Genomic DNA, 20,032 nt, shown 5'->3' with positions numbered 1-20,032 from the left:
AGGTTTTTTATAAATAGGGTCCTCATGTTTGGTTTGGATAGAATGTTTGATCGTACTTGTGAAAGTCAGATTTTCACCTTCTTTGTACTGAATGTCATTATATTCAAATAAGACTTTTTTCAAACATTCTTTTTCCTCTTCGTTTAAATGCTCTAATCTAAATTCATTGCGTTCCCGAAGTTCGTTTTCAATGGCGAATGTATGCATTTTACTGCGGTCTCATCCTCTTCAATCTTTTCTTTCTTTGGTGATTTGAGATTAAGGCGTTTTACGGCGGTCTTATCCTTTTCACCTTTCTTTTCTGATGACCATATATGACTGTTAATTTATCTTCACCTAAAGTTACTGTTCCATCTTCAAAATTAATCTTTAATTTGGTCAGGATATACTAGTTGTATAGTATAATCCCTAAGACTAGTTTAAACCGATGTTTAACTTTTCACCTACCGGCTGAGCCAATTAAATATTCGTACTGTAAGTTTTACATAAAAATAACTTTATTTAATTTTTTTTATCAACTAGTACAATTATTATTATTTGGAAGAACACGTCCTAGTTGTTTTAGGTCTCAAACTGAACTCGCTCCTTAACTTAAACTTCTTTGACGATCATACCTCGGTTTTCAGCTTTAGAGCTTTCTATGAGTGGAGTTGGCGGTAATTGAGTGAGTTTTCCAATTGCCCTTTGGATTGTTGATTGATAATGCACCAGCCACTCAATCCGATTGTTGGTTAAGAATCTTGGGGTTTTGCTCGCATGGTAATTTTCCATTGGGATCCGACAGTGTGGGAACTTACTGATAACGTAATTTGATTCGTTCTGGATGTATAGTCTAAGGCTGGGGTACATTTGCAGTTAGATATCGGCTGATTCGTTCTGGATGTTTAGTCTAGGGCTTGGGTACATTTGTACATTCTATATTGGCTGATTGGGGTACTAAGGGTGTATGTGTGTGTAGGCGTGTGGACATGTGCATAAGAGTTATATGGGATTATGGATATGTCGCTATATATATTTAAGAAGCTCGAGCTAAAATTCGTTGATCACCGACTTTGAACTTGTAATATCCAGCGCTCGGAAACGCTTTTTAAAATTTGCGTGTAACTTCGAAAAAATTATCCGGAACGATCTGAAATTGTCTGTGTGAATTCCTAATTTTATTTACACTAAATAAATAAAATAAATAAAATTTTTTTTTAATTCAACTGTATATAACCCCTTAATCTTGTTGATGTCGATCACCAGTTATAAGGCCTTTTCCAGAAGTGTAACTATGAGAACTAAGATAAAATCAGTGTTTTCCTTGTTTTGATAATATCGAACCAGTTTTGGATGTGTCACGCCAAATATCTGTCTTAAAGTAAAAAATAATTATTTTTATGTTGTTGAAACAACTAACAAGAATGGAATACCATTTTTTTTGTTCTAAAATATTTAAATAACAAGAAAGAAAGCAAGCTTCGGCAAGCCGAAGTTCATATACCCTTGCAGCTATTAAATATTCTTTATTTTTCCGATTGTTCCTATGGGAGCTATATGCTATAGTCGTCCGATTTTGATTAAATTTAAACCGTAATTCGGAAATATTTAACCATTACTATATGTCGAAGAACTAAAAAATAAATTAAAAAACAGCAAAGTAAAATTTTTTTTCATTTATTTTTCCGATTGTTCCTATGGGAGCTATATGCTATAGTCGTCCGATTTTAATGAAATTTAACTTATATACTACCTGCATAGGAAGACAACTTTTGGGAAAGTTTCATGCAGATAGCTTTAAAACTGAGAGACTAGTTTGAGTAGAAACGGACGGACAGACGGACATGGCTAGATCGACTCGCCTAGTGATGCTGATCATGAATATATATTCTTTTTAGGGTCGGAAATGTCTCCTTCACTGCGGTCCAAACTTCTGACTGAAATTATAAAACCCTCTGCAAGGGTATAAAAATATAAATAAATATAAAATAAAACAAAGCTGGCAAGAAAAAATTTTTTCAGTTTGTTACCATTACACAAAAAAAATTCAAATACTGTAAAAAAACTGTGACTCCACTCCTACAGTACTTTAGTATAAATGAATTGATAAGAAGTCTCTCACATAAAGATCCGGTACAGTAACTTTGGCATAGGAACTTCCCTCGAAGACTAGCGACACAACCGGGGTAATGGGTTTTAGTTGATTCATTAGAAAGCTGTGGAGTCTTGACTCGTCCAGCGAGTAGTCTAGATTGGTGATCTGTAAAGTTACTGTGTCGCTGGGCTCCATCACCTTGGCAACCGCTTCACAATTTGGCCCTCCATCGCCAGTTACTATTTCAGTGGCTACCGCTTTTGTTATGGCCCCGGCGAAATACTTTTCCGCTTTAGGTGCAACCGTGATGTTGCCGTTGGTGAGGGAAATATCTGCAACTAAACGGCTATTGCTGACGATACTAAGAGATCCTTTCGAGGGACCGCTGTCTGCTATTGGTGCGGAGGACATAGTCTGTGTTAGGGCACTCTTGCTCTGATAAATCGGAACGTTCATTTGATATGTTTGAGAGGGTAACGCTGCAACCGGCTGCTGCTTGGGCTTTGGATGGCTTCGGAGCTGAGACTGCCCGGAAATAGCTGCAGCCACGGATGCTCGATTGGTATTATACGGCATGTATCGGTTACGATTGTAGCAGGAGGTAGTATCGTTGGCACGTGCATACTGGCACACATTCAGATGACCGGGCATTGGTAGGAGTGTAAATTGTGTCGGCACTTGACCTCCGACTAGGTACTTTCCTGTAAGCAGTTCGGAAGGTGGAGTGTATCCAGGTATCCAATTTTTTTTTAAGTGCAATTGGCTTGCTCCTAATGTCCCAGGAGTGTCGTTGATAGTGTTTAAAGCGGCGGGTGGCAATGCTTTAGATTGTGGTTGATAAAGCTGGGACTGGAGGTGTCCAAACTCGTAAAACGCACTTTCACCTCTCCCAGATCTGTCGTAAGGCCAGCTAACAAGATGAAGCAGAAAATAAAACGAGAAGAAAAAACAATGAAATTAATAGGGTAAATTGTTTAAATTAAATTTTTTTAAATAAAACTTAGCAAGAAAGAGTTTAGATAATATTACGTTAAGTGGATTTTCTCACGAATGTCATTTATGGCGTCGGTGAATTTACTAACGCCAAATCTACATTTCCCATAAATAAATCAACAGGTTCTCACAAAACGGTTTTTTTATACTTCGCAGGCACCTTAACCATTTCAAGTAATGTTTTATTTTCAATCAAAAAAAAAAAATAATAAAACTCAAGGAAAAAGTTTTTTTTTTTATCAAAGAATAAAACTTACAAGTCAAGCGTTATTTGTCAAGATGAAAAAAAAACTCAACAAATAATCGTTATTTTGTGAGATTTTATGTAAAACTTTAATAACAACTAATTTTATTAATAAAACTTACTTTCATTACGGTCCCTGCTCAAAAAACAATATGATTTATATTATTGATATGTCTCTGTGATGCCCTAGGATGTTTACCGAAAGCCACCTTTTTTTAAGGGGCGTTGAGGACTGGCTATTTTTAAGATACCTAAAATATAAAAAAAAGCTACACATTAAAAAAAAATATAATTATTTAAGTTTTTTGCGCACTTGGCGCTTTTATTTGAAGTCACTAGTTGTAGGGCGAGAGCGGGAGCCAATAGAGCTTTTGTCCGTTCGATCTTGCGAATTCGCCCCGTCTCTCGCCACCTTAGCATAAGTTAGGTTCTAAGCGAAATTATTGGAATATTAAAGTTAGTGATCAGTTGAACATCATCGTAACCACTCCCTTTCGTCGTCGCATTTTCGCACAAGTTTTCCACAAGTTATCGCAAATAAATTATCTCGAATCCTACTGCAGTCACAAGTTTTGCGTTTGTTAATACAAAATAGTATTAAATTTTCATAAGTCGTCCTTCTTTTTTTGGACTTTAAATTGAATATACCCTTTAACTCTATGACTGCAGAGTCTTTGGCTCTTTTAAGAAGTTTCCAAGCCATTAAAAATCACGTATGTGTGTCACTGTAAATTTTTTCGAGAGCGATACTTTTTATTGCTGGAAGCTGCTCTTGACCAAGTGAATATAACGGCGTAGTTTTACTTAAATTTTAAAATAATTGTAATATTTGGACGATCATTAAGAAAGTTACGTGACTTTTTCAAAATTATATTTGCTTATTTTGTAGATAATTTATAAAGCTACGTCATGTTCATTTTTATATCCGCTACTCTTAAGTAAAAGGGTATATTTATACAATATACACGAATACAATTGTTTGTTGAAAATTATGTAACAGGTAGAAAAAAGCGTTTCCTACCCAATAAATTATATATTGTTAATCAGGGTCCAAAGTCGTCCGTGTGACTGTCCGTCTCTAAACTCGACTATGGTGTTGTTAAGCTAATAGGTTTTTGTGTACAAATTGTATTTAATATAGCAAAGGGGAGATTAAATCCTTGGACCACCGAAAAAATTATCGACGCAAAATGATGAACAAATTACGGACATGGTCGTTCTATTTGGCTCCTCTACCGTTCTATATCTTTGTTTTTCATATTTTAATATATGTGGCACGCTTCCGAAATAAAGCTAGCCTCTGAACTAGAGTCAATCAATGCGCGGACTTGATAAACTGCAACCAGATGGAGCACCTGGATTAAGGCAGAAAGAACCGCTTTCTGTTTGCTCGCGAAATAAATTTATACATTTGGACATACCCCAGTTGCGTCGGAGGGCGGAGAGATCTCAGAAAGTTGAACGACATTACATACGAGGCTCTGTTACCAACCGACATAAGTAGTAATTGTGGGCATAACCTTATTAAATGACTTTTGGTGGAAAATGATTACATGCGATTGAAATTTTTTTTTTAGTTGACTTCACCTTGATTTCCCAAAGTTCGTTTAAGGCCATTAAGGGCTTCTAAAGATATATATTGCTCTTCAAAATATATCCCATTTGATGTCTCTTGGGTAAAACTGGCTTATTAATCCCAAATAGAGAGTGTGAGCTTTGGCAACTCTGACGAACTCATGTAAACATGAAGCCGTGTACTAGGAGACGGCAATTAGTTCCCTGTACCCCGGTCTAAGACCTTATTAACACTTGAGTTGCTTCATTGACTTGTTGTGTTATTGCGTTTAAGACTAAACGCAGTTTTCTTGGTTTTTACTCGATATTTCTCATTTCGATACACTAAGAACCGTAAACAATAACAAAAAAAGATCTGCGTTAACAATTATATTCGACATAAGCGAAGTAAAACCTATTAATGGCAACACAGAGAAGCGATTTGTCTGAAGCAACATTGCATTTTTACAGCTACTAGCATTGTGGGAAGAACATTTACTTATGCCTCGGGGAGCTTCAAAACTCCCACATATATAAGAAGAAAGCTGAAATGGTAAAGGACTACGGGCTAACATACGCCGAGGTGAATAATAAAATGGTAAACATCAGCAGGAAGTACAAGTAGGACTTGCGGAAACGACCTCCGAACCTCTAAAGAAGAGGGGTTGGGAGTCCGAGAACGCCAAGCAGGTGTAGGTGGAGGAGAGGAAGCTGGCGAAAACTATTCTTCTTCTTTGACATGTATACAATTCAATGCCACTTTCTTTGTAATTCTATCACTCATAAACTGAACTGAATTTTATGAAACCTTTCATAATATGTTGGACTTAGTTCAAGGATGGTTTATAGCCATACATTGTCCTATTTGCACTCCATCCACGCACACACCTACGCATTAAAACGTCCTATTGAACCGTTTGACCAATCTTATCCAAATCTTTTACATTAAACACTTTGAAGGTCCGAAAATGTTCAAAACATGGTTTTGTGAGGAGTCTTAAAACTCCCCACATATTCCGAGGCAGGAGAGCTGCATAGCAACAGCGAAGGAGGCGAGAGTGCCGGAGGAGTCAAGGGCAACAAGGTCAAACGGTAAATTGGCGGACCTTGGACCCGGGCAAAGCGGAGACACCATGAATTAACGGTACCACGCTGGACATTGGACCCTCACACGGCAAGGGCAACAGGGTTGAACGGTAAATTGGCGGACTTCGGACCCGCGCAAAGAGGACGCACCGTGAACTAACGGTGCGGCAGTGGACCTTAGACCCGATCACGCGAGCTGGAAAAGGGAAATATCGGGACCATCAAAGGCTATAAAAGGCGGCGCAAGCGCAGCACACGAGGAAGTAATAGTGCGAGAATCAAAGCGAGTGCGTGTACGCGAGACCAGTAGCAAGTTAATCAAGTGCCGAGTACCAGGATCAAGATCTCAAAGTCGAGACGCCGAACGACTGAGAGTCTACAAGGCTGAGGCTTCAACGCTGAGATCCAACGGGTGCTAGGTCGTGGTTAAATCGAGCTCAGGGAGTCCTTGCGTGGAGTCTGCGATAAAGGTGGCTGGGCGAAGTGGTCGAACCTAGTTCAACCTGCTAGGCGATACACCTTGCCGACACAATCCGGACCAACTTAGGGAGCCTGCGATAAAGGTGGCTAGGCGAAAAGGCAGAACCTCGTTCTACCTGCTAGGCGAAACACCTTGCCGGTCCCGACAGTAAGGTTCGCATAATATCCAGAGGCTCGAAGGAGCCGTCACGAGTCAGATACCAGCAAGCAGTCGACGACGAGGAGCGACGCCGCGAAGGACAGCGACGAGGAGCGACGCCGCAGAGGACGACGACGAGGAGCAACAGCAGCTGAAGAGCCGCGAGGCTTGTATAAGGAGACGAATAAAAACCGTTACGATCCCAACAGAACTCTTGCGTTATTCATTGGTCAAAGGTCACCCAATATAAATTTGGTGGAACGAACCCTCTCTGAGCTAGCCGCCCGTTAACGTAGCGACAGACTTAAAGATTTTTCTGTTAAATGTGACAGATCGAAGAAAAAACAAATGTGAGCATATAATTATTTCCTTTATAAAGTGAAGGTGTTTTTAAAAATACCATGAAAAATTTTTTTAAAATTAAACATAGGTCGACGTATGTTTGGGGCATGTTGTAACAAAGAATATCACAAAGTGCAATGCGACGTTAACGAAATAGATTTGAAGAAGCTCATGCAAGAAAAATTTAGAAGAATCGTGTTTTTCATATGGACAGTTATATGTTGTATGTTCGAGACTCGGTACTGTTCATAGTTTATTTATTCATGCACCGGACAAATGTTTTGCATTAAAATTAAAAATTTTGAGACTTACATTATATGTGCTTAGGTTAAAATAGAAGGAAACTGAAGAACATATAGTTCAAATGTTTGATAAGTATAAATTTCTAGTTTTTTATTGAATCGCAGTGATAATTTTAATGTTTCGTGTTTTTTGTACGCTTTATAGTAAAAGCATTATAACAATATTATGGAGTGAATGGAAAACATTTTACAAATGCATCCTCATAAGCCGCATATACTTTGTCAATTCGTAGATTTTCATCTTTAATTAATAATACTATTTAATTGCATATTTGCGAACTGCGCTGTAAATAAAATATGTTGTAATAAATTTAAGAAGTTTGTACACTAAAGAATATTTGCATTTATGAAATGCTGGCCTAAGGCACGACAAATACATTCAGCACTTTCATTGCTATCCCCAAGCTAAACATACTGCTGAGGTTTCTCTCTCTGCTCAGAAATATCAGTATCCCCTTGCCTGTTGCTAGCAAGGCTATGGGCAATAAAAAAATTGTGCAGAATACAGCAGCGGGCAATTATTACTGCAGTGTTTTAAATTCTGTTGTCCAATCCTTTCAATAGTACTAGGGAAGTCTCCTAGTACTAGTATTGGAACCTGGATGCCGTTAATACTTTAAGCATTCTCCATTACCAAATTCGACTTAAGAAACAACATTTTCAGGCTTAGTTTCTCTAGTATTTCAGGCTTGGTTTCTCTAGTATTAATGAGTCGTGACATCCTCCTGGGCTCCCAACACTTACGGAAGAGATCTATAACTGCATTAAGAATATAAAATATCGAAATTTGTTATGTACTAAAAACTTTATACCGAAATTCTACCTTGGCGAAGGTGAGGTTTAAGTACTAGCTCTTATAGCTGCGGTAGTTCACTGCAGCCTCAGATTTCGGACTGACTTTGATGTGACATCCATCTTTCAGAAATATGTTTATTTTATTATAAATGAATATGCATGACCTACCGATTGCTCCAAAGCATTGGTCAAAATCAGTGCTTTAGAATCCGTTAACAGTCTCCGTTATCTTCTCTGGGCGAGGATGTCTGCTGGCAAATAGTCGTTTGCCAGTTGGATGATAACCTCCCGACAGAACGTTGCGGTATTCTGCAGAGGATCCCAACGCATAAAAAGTTATCACGATGCGGTTTTCCAAAAGGGATGGCTAAACGGAATGGAGTATCCTTCTTTCGAAGATTTGGAATCCGATCAACTAGGATATGGAATGCAGCTTGTTAATTTCCGCTAATAAGTTCACGTTTTAACAAGCTACTTAGTTTTTCTTATAGAAATCAAAGCAAAACATAACTGTATAAATGGCTATTCTGCTTCATTGTGTTTTTTCTGATAGCAATAGGAGACGTGCGTTCTGTAAGATAAGCAACCGAACGTTTATTACGGAGTAGCGAGTACTTTGATTACAAAAGGTCCTGATCGCACTACATTCCCTTTTTTGAGCAAGTTTTGTAGTATTGCTCAACCTTTGCCGGTAATGCACTTGGTTCCTTCGATTTCTTTACATATAAGATGAAGAAACCGTTTGACGAGAGGTTTAAATCTTTGCTTCGGACGAACTCAGTCCGTCCGTGTCGTGAAAACCTTGAAACCTTAGTTATTTATTTGATTAGATGTTGACTAATGGTAGGAATCGGGTCATTCGATATATTCTTTTTAGCTTGTAACGATAAGTAGAATTTTGTTTTATTGGTCAATCCAAAAACTTAAGTTTTCTGACCATATAACTTCCATTGTAATATAAAAAGAAGTTGTCAAAGGAATTCGATGATGCCTATGTCACAAAGACTTTATTCATTTCTTTAATTCGTCCAGTTCTGGAGTATTGCTCTCCAGTTTGAGGTCCTCCCATATAGACCGGATAGAGTAGAGGAGGCTCACAAAAATAAAATATGTGTTGCCGAAGTAATCCGTAACTGCAGTAAAAATACGGATCTTCTTTTGGTGCTCGAATCGCACCTCTATAGTTCTATGCTAACGAAGCTCAATTCTCCTAAGCGCAAGAATGTCGCAGTTTACATCATTTAAGATTTGTGCTCAGGTAGTCTCTGGCCGTAGGACATATTTGTGAAAGAGTACAAAGCTAAGAAAAACAAGAAAGGAAGCTAACTTCAGCAAGCCGAAGTTCATATACCCTTTCAGCTATTGCAAATATCAAATATTCTTAAAAACATTTTCCAGCTCTAGGACAGCCCTTAGGACTGGACGACCCCAACAGTTGTGGCCTGCCAGGGTCGGAGGTAATGTGGTACCTTAGGTATCTCATGCAGGGCATGACACCGGAGGAGGCCTTTAAAAAGGCAAAGAGCCGAGGGAGCAGCCGGCATTGGTGGCAGCACCGGCTGGCAAACGGCTGAACACCAGCCGCACACCACCAACAGATACCCCCAAGAGGTCTAGGCACGGCACAGGGGCTAGTGAGACCTCCTCACGGGTCCCTTGGCAAGAGGGGCCTAGCACATCAGCAGCAGCAGCGGCAGAAAGGGCAAAGGTGCAGGCCAGGAAGATACCTTCCCAGCCCCGCCAAAACCAGCAGCCGACAACCGCCGGAGGACGACCCTCTAGCTTGGCACCACCGGTCATCGGACCCCGTCCGACATACGCGGAGGCTGCCAAGAAAGCCACGCTTATCAGGGAGGCCATACTCCCGGAGGGTTTCCCGGCGGCCAGCCTGACCGCAGAGGAACTATCCGGGCTCCAGGAGTCGGTCATAGACGAAATGCTCACGTCAGCGTGGAGCGGTCCGGTCGTTTTCAGGGAAATCCACTTCAGGGTGGGCTACCTGATTACCGACTGCCTTGATGAAGGCTCAGCTGAGTGGCTTAAGACTGCCGTACCTCAGCTGCGGAAGTGGAAGGGAGTACCCCTAGAAACCCGCACGGGAGCAGACATCCCGGCAGCTTAGAACGCCACGTTGTTCTGTCCGAGGAGCTCAGACCGGACCAATGAGGAGATACTGGCCTTCATTGGTTTCCAAAGCCGGGTCGAGACGGACGCCTGAAAGGTCATCTCCAGGAAGAACGACGGAGCTGGTGCACTCCTGGTCGTAGGGATGGACCAGACCGGAAGGGATGAGATAGTGGAGCGTGACCACAAGCTCAACTTCCGGTTTGGCCACGTCACCGTGAGCGGTGTGAAAAAGACGAAGAAAGCTCCGGAAGAGACGCCCAATAACGGCATCTGTAAGGCTGTCGAGGATACCCTCGAACCACTGAATGTGGAGCCGAAGTTGCAGAGTGGGGAGCAGGATGAACAATCCATCACCAGCATGGACATTGGGGACGACAAAGGGGATGGACACCCTATGTCATCCCAAGAGCTGGCCCAGGAGCTCCTCCTGGACGACACCTGTGAAGAAGCCGAGGTTACCGTGATAGACGGTGGTGGAGAGACTTGCTCTCTCTCTTCACCAGACATCACGGAGCACCAAACCTCGGAGTGATGGCTGCAACAAGCAGCACTCGGCTGGCCCAGGTAAACATCCATCGGGCCAAAGCAGCATCTGCTGTCTTGGCGAGGATGTTCACCTCCCAACACCTCGGGCTAGCCCTTGTACAGGAGCCATGGTGGCACCATGGCATAAAAGGCCTGTACACGAAGGACACTAAGGTAATATGCGATCCAGGAGGATCACCTCCCAGATCATGCATCGTTAAAAGGAAAGATATCAATTATAATATCTTTTCAGAGTTCATGAGCAGAGACTGCGTCGCCATAACCATCAACGGCACAGAAGCTGCACCGAAGCTAGCAGTGGCCTCCGCCGGGGAGGAGGCCTGTCCACCGCCAGGAATACCCGGGCTCGTGGACCACTGCCGGACGAACAAGATCCCCCTCATCATAGGATGTGATGCCAACGATGTCACATGATGTGGATCTGGGGCAGCACGGATGTCAACAACAGAGGTGAGCAATTACTAGAATTTATTTTAAACAATAACCTAGAGATCTGTAATGTCGGCGCCAGGCCGACATTTGTTACTAGGGTACGGGAAGAGGTGCTAGACATAACTCTAGTAACCAATTCATTTAAACCCCACATTAAGAACTGGCATGTGTCACCAGAAGAATCTATGTTCGACCACAGGACAATTTTGTTTGAGGTAGCCTTCAACACAAAAAGATGTAACCCTAAAAGAGACCCCAGAAAAACAAACTGGGACAAATTCAGGTCAACTCTAGAGCTCAATCTTTCCAACGAACCGTCAGGATACCCTAGACATCCCTTGGAATTAGATAGAGCGGTAGACAACCTAGGCCACAAAATAGTGAATGCCTTTGAAGACAGTTGTCCTCTATTTTTGCATTTATGAAATGCTGGCCTAAGGCACGACAAATACATTCAGCACTTTCATTGCTATCCCCAAGCTAAACATACTGCTGAGGTTTCTCTCTCTGCTCAGAAATATCAGTATCCCCTTGCCTGTTGCTAGCAAGGCTATGGGCAATAAAAAAATTGTGCAGAATACAGCAGCGGGCAATTATTACTGCAGTGTTTTAAATTCTGTTGTCCAATCCTTTCAATAGTACTAGGGAAGTCTCCTAGTACTAGTATTGGAACCTGGATGCCGTTAATACTTTAAGCATTCTCCATTACCAAATTCGACTTAAGAAACAACATTTTCAGGCTTAGTTTCTCTAGTATTTCAGGCTTGGTTTCTCTAGTATTAATGAGTCGTGACATCCTCCTGGGCTCCCAACACTTACGGAAGAGATCTATAACTGCATTAAGAATATAAAATATCGAAATTTGTTATGTACTAAAAACTTTATACCGAAATTCTACCTTGGCGAAGGTGAGGTTTAAGTACTAGCTCTTATAGCTGCGGTAGTTCACTGCAGCCTCAGATTTCGGACTGACTTTGATGTGACATCCATCTTTCAGAAATATGTTTATTTTATTATAAATGAATATGCATGACCTACCGATTGCTCCAAAGCATTGGTCAAAATCAGTGCTTTAGAATCCGTTAACAGTCTCCGTTATCTTCTCTGGGCGAGGATGTCTGCTGGCAAATAGTCGTTTGCCAGTTGGATGATAACCTCCCGACAGAACGTTGCGGTATTCTGCAGAGGATCCCAACGCATAAAAAGTTATCACGATGCGGTTTTCCAAAAGGGATGGCTAAACGGAATGGAGTATCCTTCTTTCGAAGATTTGGAATCCGATCAACTAGGGTATGGAATGCAGCTTGTTAATTTCCGCTAATAAGTTCACGTTTTAACAAGCTACTTAGTTTTTCTTATAGAAATCAAAGCAAAACATAACTGTATAAATGGCTATTCTGCTTCATTGTGTTTTTTCTGATAGCAATAGGAGACGTGCGTTCTGTAAGATAAGCAACCGAACGTTTATTACGGAGTAGCGAGTACTTTGATTACAAAAGGTCCTGATCGCACTACATTCCCTTTTTTGAGCAAGTTTTGTAGTATTGCTCAACCTTTGCCGGTAATGCACTTGGTTCCTTCGATTTCTTTACATATAAGATGAAGAAACCGTTTGACGAGAGGTTTAAATCTTTGCTTCGGACGAACTCATTCCGTCCGTGTCGTGAAAACCTTGAAACCTTAGTTATTTATTTGATTAGATGTTGACTAATGGTAGGAATCGGGTCATTCGATATATTCTTTTTAGCTTGTAACGATAAGTAGAATTTTGTTTTATTGGTCAATCCAAAAACTTAAGTTTTCTGACCATATAACTTCCATTGTAATATAAAAAGAAGTTGTCAAAGGAATTCGATGATGCCTATGTCACAAAGACTTTATTCATTTCTTTAATTCGTCCAGTTCTGGAGTATTGCTCTCCAGTTTGAGGTCCTCCCATATAGACCGGATAGAGTAGAGGAGGCTCACAAAAATAAAATATGTGTTGCCGAAGTAATCCGTAACTGCAGTAAAAATACGGATCTTCTTTTGGTGCTCGAATCGCACCTCTATAGTTCTATGCTAACGAAGCTCAATTCTCCTAAGCGCAAGAATGTCGCAGTTTACATCATTTAAGATTTGTGCTCAGGTAGTCTCTGGCCGTTGGACATATTTGTGAAAGAGTACAAAGCTAAGAAAAACAAGAAAGGAAGCTAACTTCAGCAAGCCGAAGTTCATATACCCTTTCAGCTATTGCAAATATCAAATATTCTTAAAAACATTTTCCAGCTCTAGGACAGCCCTTAGGACTGGACGACCCCAACAGTTGTGGCCTGCCAGGGTCGGAGGTAATGTGGTACCTTAGGTATCTCATGCAGGGCATGACACCGGAGGAGGCCTTTAAAAAGGCAAAGAGCCGAGGGAGCAGCCGGCATTGGTGGCAGCACCGGCTGGCAAACGGCTGAACACCAGCCGCACACCACCAACAGATACCCCCAAGAGGTCTAGGCACGGCACAGGGGCTAGTGAGACCTCCTCACGGGTCCCTTGGCAAGAGGGGCCTAGCACATCAGCAGCAGCAGCGGCAGAAAGGGCAAAGGTGCAGGCCAGGAAGATACCTTCCCAGCCCCGCCAAAACCAGCAGCCGACAACCGCCGGAGGACGACCCTCTAGCTTGGCACCACCGGTCATCGGACCCCGTCCGACATACGCGGAGGCTGCCAAGAAAGCCACGCTTATCAGGGAGGCCATACTCCCGGAGGGTTTCCCGGCGGCCAGCCTGACCGCAGAGGAACTATCCGGGCTCCAGGAGTCGGTCATAGACGAAATGCTCACGTCAGCGTGGAGCGGTCCGGTCGTTTTCAGGGAAATCCACTTCAGGGTGGGCTACCTGATTACCGACTGCCTTGATGAAGGCTCAGCTGAGTGGCTTAAGACTGCCGTACCTCAGCTGCGGAAGTGGAAGGGAGTACCCCTAGAAACCCGCACGGGAGCAGACATCCCGGCAGCTTAGAACGCCAGGTTGTTCTGTCCGAGGAGCTCAGACCGGACCAATGAGGAGATACTGGCCTTCATTGGTTTCCAAAGCCGGGTCGAGACGGACGCCTGAAAGGTCATCTCCAGGAAGAACGACGGAGCTGGTGCACTCCTGGTCGTAGGGATGGACCAGACCGGAAGGGATGAGATAGTGGAGCGTGACCACAAGCTCAACTTCCGGTTTGGCCACGTCACCGTGAGCGGTGTGAAAAAGACGAAGAAAGCTCCGGAAGAGACGCCCAATAACGGCATCTGTAAGGCTGTCGAGGATACCCTCGAACCACTGAATGTGGAGCCGAAGTTGCAGAGTGGGGAGCAGGATGAACAATCCATCACCAGCATGGACATTGGGGACGACAAAGGGGATGGACACCCTATGTCATCCCAAGAGCTGGCCCAGGAGCTCCTCCTGGACGACACCTGTGAAGAAGCCGAGGTTACCGTGATAGACGGTGGTGGAGAGACTTGCTCTCTCTCTTCACCAGACATCACGGAGCACCAAACCTCGGAGTGATGGCTGCAACAAGCAGCACTCGGCTGGCCCAGGTAAACATCCATCGGGCCAAAGCAGCATCTGCTGTCTTGGCGAGGATGTTCACCTCCCAACACCTCGGGCTAGCCCTTGTACAGGAGCCATGGTGGCACCATGGCATAAAAGGCCTGTACACGAAGGACACTAAGGTAATATGCGATCCAGGAGGATCACCTCCCAGATCATGCATCGTTAAAAGGAAAGATATCAATTATAGTATCTTTTCAGAGTTCATGAGCAGAGACTGCGTCGCCATAACCATCAACGGCACAGAAGCTGCACCGAAGCTAGCAGTGGCCTCCGCCGGGGAGGAGGCCTGTCCACCGCCAGGAATACCCGGGCTCGTGGACCACTGCCGGACGAACAAGATCCCCCTCATCATAGGATGTGATGCCAACGATGTCACATGATGTGGATCTGGGGCAGCACGGATGTCAACAACAGAGGTGAGCAATTACTAGAATTTATTTTAAACAATAACCTAGAGATCTGTAATGTCGGCGCCAGGCCGACATTTGTTACTAGGGTACGGGAAGAGGTGCTAGACATAACTCTAGTAACCAATTCATTTAAACCCCACATTAAGAACTGGCATGTGTCACCAGAAGAATCTATGTTCGACCACAGGACAATTTTGTTTGAGGTAGCCTTCAACACAAAAAGATGTAACCCTAAAAGAGACCCCAGAAAAACAAACTGGGACAAATTCAGGTCAACTCTAGAGCTCAATCTTTCCAACGAACCGTCAGGATACCCTAGACATCCCTTGGAATTAGATAGAGCGGTAGACAACCTAGGCCACAAAATAGTGAATGCCTTTGAAGACAGTTGTCCTCTAGGCAGACAGAAGCGGGAAACAGACGCACCATGGTGGAATGCTAGTCTTGAACGACTACGAGTAACCACTCGAAAGCTCTTCAACAAACCAAAAACTGATAGGAACTGGGAACTATACAGGCAAAGCCTGACGCTCTACAACAAAGAGATCAGGAAGGCCTAACGGAAAAACTATAGGAACTTCTGTGAGACTGCACAAAGCAATGGCTAAAAGTGCAACGGATAGTAATTTTGCCCTGAGGAAAGGGAATAACACCTTCACCTGCACGGATCGGGAGAAATTAGATGCTATTTGACACGCATTTCCCGGGGAGTACTCCCACTACGGGAAACATAAGGCGTGATCAACATAGAACTCCTAGGTCAGAAGCTAGTAACTGGGCAGCAGCCAAGTCTGTAGTTACGCCCGAGAAACTCAAATGGGCTATTGGAACCTTCCAACCATTTAAATCACCGGGATTAGACATGATCTCTCCAGCTTTCTTACAGCAGGGGCAGGAACTACACCTAACCCGCCTAAGAAGACTAATGGTGAGCAGCCTAGCCCTTGGGTACATCCCAAGTGCATGGTGTAGCGCTAGGGTGGTCTTCATCCCCAAGATCGGGAAGAAAGACATCACCAGCCCAAAGTCCTTCAGACCTATCAGCTTAACTTCGTTTTGTCTTAAAACGCTGGAAAAACTGGTAGACTACAATATCAGAAGATCAGCTTTCAGAGACTGTCCGCTGCAAAACACACAGCATGCATACAGAGCAGGCCGTTCAACAGACACTGCACTTTATCAACTATGTCGCATCCTAGAAGGGGCAATTGACAGCAAAGAAATAGCTATCTGTGCCTTTCTAGACATAGAGGGAGCCTTCGACAACACATCACATGATGCAGTTCGAGCTACCCTGTCCAGAAGGAACATAGATGTTACTACGAGCAAATGGATTGGCAACCTACTTGAATCCAGGCAAGCAACATGTACACTGGGTTCGGATAGAGTGACAATTGCAACCAGCAGAGGCTGCCCGCAAGGAGGAGTACTGTCCCCTTTGCTATGGAGTCTGCTAGTAGATGACCTTCTCAGCAAACTTGCTGGAAAAGGAATCCAATGTCAGGAATACGCCGATGACATCGTGATAATCGCCAGAGGCAAATTTGAAACGACACTCTGCGACATCGTCCAACTCGGACTAAAGACAACGCTAGACTGGTGCAGGGAGGTTGGACTCAACTTAAATCCTGCTAAGACAGTCATCGTTCCTTTCACAGGGAAGTACAAACTACAGAGAATGAGAAAAATCTCACTGCTAGGAACTCCTATAGAAACTAGCCGAGAGGTTAAATATCTAGGAATCACCTTCGATAGTAAGCTGAACTTCGCTTCCCATGTCCAAAAGACATTGGAAAAGTGTTACAGAGCACTCTTTACCTGTCGAAAAATTGCTTGGAAATCCTGGGGAACCAGGCCTCTGATAATACGATGGCTATACTTAATGATCGTGAGACCAATCCTCACTTACGGAGCACTTGCATGGGGTAAACAAGCTAAGCTCACCAGCATGCAAAACCAGCTAGGAAAGCTACAAAGACTTGCCTGCGTATGCATGACAGGGGCAATGAGGACCTGTCATACAACTGCCTTAGAAATTCTGATGGAGCTAACACCACTCCACTGTGTAATTGAAATTCAACGAAAAGCTACACTCCTGAGAGTAAGCACTGAGGGCACAGGTAGTGGTTGCATTCTAATCTTTTAGGTGAGGTGCCCCTAATACTCCACCCTAGGGATGAAATGACAGCCAAATTAATCTTCGAGCAGAACTTCACAGCACAACTAGGCAATAAGAAAGATTGGACCACATTGTCTGAAGTGCACCCTATGGCTAAACACACCATAGCATGGTACACAGATGGATCCCTGACACAACAAGGCACGGGCCTTGGAGTGGTAGGGCCTCGCATAAAATACCACGAATCCCTTGGCCAATACACCAGCATATTCCAGGCTGAGGTATGTGCCATTGGACGTTGTGCAGAGCTCAACATACAGCGTGGATACAAGGAAAAGGACATATCGATCCTTTTGGACAGCCGAGCAGCAATTACTGCTTTACATAGTAACAAAATCACCTCGAAGCTAGTCCTAGAGGTGAAGAGTAAGCTAAATATATTGGGCAGCCGAAACAGGCTGGCCCTCAGATGGATTCCGGGACATAAGGATATATCCGGAAATGAACTTGCCGATAAAATGGCAAAACTTGGAGCCGAACAGCCCCTGATAGGACCAGAGCCCTACTGTGGCATAGGGAATACCTTAGGAAAGAGGAAGGCGCCATGAGGCAAGAACACTGGAGGAATTCCCCAGGCCTAAGGCAAGCCAAAACTCAAATAAATAACTACAACAAGAAGAGTTCAAGGAACTTATGCAACTAGGGAAAAATTCACTTAGGATCGTTACCGGATTACTAACCGGGCACTGTAGACTGACCTAGGTAAGATGGGAATAACCAGCAGTAGAACTTGCAGATTCTGCGACATGGAGGACGAAACCTCTAAACACATCATCGCAGACTGTCCGGCATTAGCAACCCTAAAAAGTATCTAAATTATTAATCAGCATCACTAGGAGAGCCTACAGCTCAGATATCAACCCACTTCCTCGAATAAAGTCGAGCAGTTTTAATGGGTTGATTCTTCCTAAGAGCTCAGGTGTAAGAGTTTTGGTTCCTAAGATTTCGGAAACTCTTGCACCTGAGCTCTTAGGAGTGATGCTGATTAATAATATATATACTTTTTAGGGTCGGAAATGTCTCCTTCACTGCGTTTCAAACTTCTGACTGAAATTATAATACCCTCTGCAAGGGTATAAAGAGAATAGAATATAAAGACAATCCCCAGCGCCTTCTTCTTTTTCTTCTGTTTCATAAAACTAGCCTCCACATTTCAGTTAATAGTTTTAAGTGATTTTAATACACCTAATGCGACTTGGTCCCCGGACAAAAAATCAAATACTTTACTTTCTTGAGAGCAGCATGTCTTTATTGGCGGATTGCTTGACATTGCGCTATCTCAAGTAAACCATGTTCAGTTTTCTTTAGGACGTTAACTGGATTTGTGTTTTGTGTCAAAATTTCACCCAGCTTTAGAGCGGAGTATGGATGCATGGACAGAATTAATGGAAAAAAGCTTTCGTAAGACAAATTTTAGTCGCTATTTAAGCGACTTGTATATCTGCCTTGGACTGGTCCGAACTTTATTTATGCACCAACATGGATTATTTATATATTTTATAACGGTATGAACTATATAGCTCGTTGTCGGATCCAGTTTTCACAAAATCCAAAACAGTTTTATAATTTTTTTAACACTGAGCGTAAGTCCGCCTCTTACCCAGCCTCGCTATCGTTCGAAAATTCCACGGCAAACACTGATCAGGCAAAGCTCATTGCGCAGTTTTTTCAAACGACATACTCAGCTTTGTCCCGTCCACATCAGTCTTTTTCATATGCCACGTCCAAGTCTAACTTAATATTTTGTCCGTTCTCGTTGATCTGCCAACGGTTAAGCCAGTCTACTTACCGGGTACTGAGGGTGCTCCAGGCTGTGTGCTGAGATAGTGCGCAGAGGCCCTGTGCAGACCACTACCCAAATTGATTACTCTATCTCTAGAAACTTCTGACATCCTACCTATTTGAAAAAGTCGTTTGTTATTCCCCTTAATAAAATGGGTATAAGTCAAATACAAGCAATTAAAGAGGTATCTCCAAGTTGTCAGCTATCCCCAAGCTTTTCGAAACTTGCAACATCTTTGTAGATATTTTATATCCCCGCGATAACAAGGATTTATAACACACAGGTCTACGACGACAAACCTCTTGGAACTAACGTCTTTCGTTATAAATGGCTTCAGAAATAGCAGTCAGATTCAGATTCTCTTTGACTCTCCGAATTTTATTTGTTTCCTTGGTGGCTTGTAGTGTAGTTTTGTTGTTGGGCTTCCATGCACATTACTGCATTACGGTACCCCTCTCTTGCTCTCCCGTTCTCCCTCTCTCAAAAATTCTCAGCGTGCAGTTTCTGCTCTTTTGCGGTACCTTTAACTACTCGCTTACAAATTTTTAGTATTTCTCTGGTACAGTGGTCTTATTAGAACAAGACAAGTTAGGACCTTTCCAAGGGGTCCAACCTGCGATTCTGTTGTGACGCCTGTAGTGAGTTGGTGAACGAGTTGAAAACGTTCATGAGCCCAACTTAAGGGGCCTTACCAGTGTAACCTTTTTCTTAGCTACATTTTTTACATTTACATTTGTCCTAATCGATAGTTTAAAATTTCAAAATTATTTTAATAAAGCGGCAAGGTAGTATCTAAAAAGTTTTTGAATTTCAGCGTTCAAATAGGCGACCGCTCACAGGCATACATCGCTGCAACTGAAACTATAACCGCGTTTATCACTAAACTACATTTTTGAAAACCGCTGATATCATAACTCGCCTACCTACAATGACCTACAAACTTATGGATTGGTTGAACATTTTGCATTT

The 20,032-nt window shown here is 42.8% G+C and overlaps 1 protein-coding gene across 3 annotated transcripts in view; it reads right to left on the bottom strand.

Annotated features, from left to right (window-relative positions):
* The window catches only part of LOC128263953 (meiosis regulator and mRNA stability factor 1-like), a 518,128-nt gene that overhangs the window by 142,024 nt on the left and 356,072 nt on the right, over positions 1–20,032 (bottom strand). For all 3 annotated transcript variants that reach the window (XM_052999232.1, XM_052999231.1, XM_052999233.1), the window contains one exon: positions 2,102–2,984. In XM_052999232.1, coding sequence (XP_052855192.1) covers positions 2,102–2,984 — 883 coding nt within the window. The remainder of the gene's footprint in view (positions 1–2,101; positions 2,985–20,032) is intronic.

Source organism: Drosophila gunungcola, unplaced genomic scaffold (assembly GCF_025200985.1).
Source record: "Drosophila gunungcola strain Sukarami unplaced genomic scaffold, Dgunungcola_SK_2 000033F, whole genome shotgun sequence".
In the NCBI taxonomy this organism is placed as follows: domain Eukaryota; kingdom Metazoa; phylum Arthropoda; class Insecta; order Diptera; family Drosophilidae; genus Drosophila; species Drosophila gunungcola.
The sequence above is the reverse complement of the archived record's forward strand: the minus strand, read 5'-3'. Positions and strand labels throughout refer to the sequence as shown.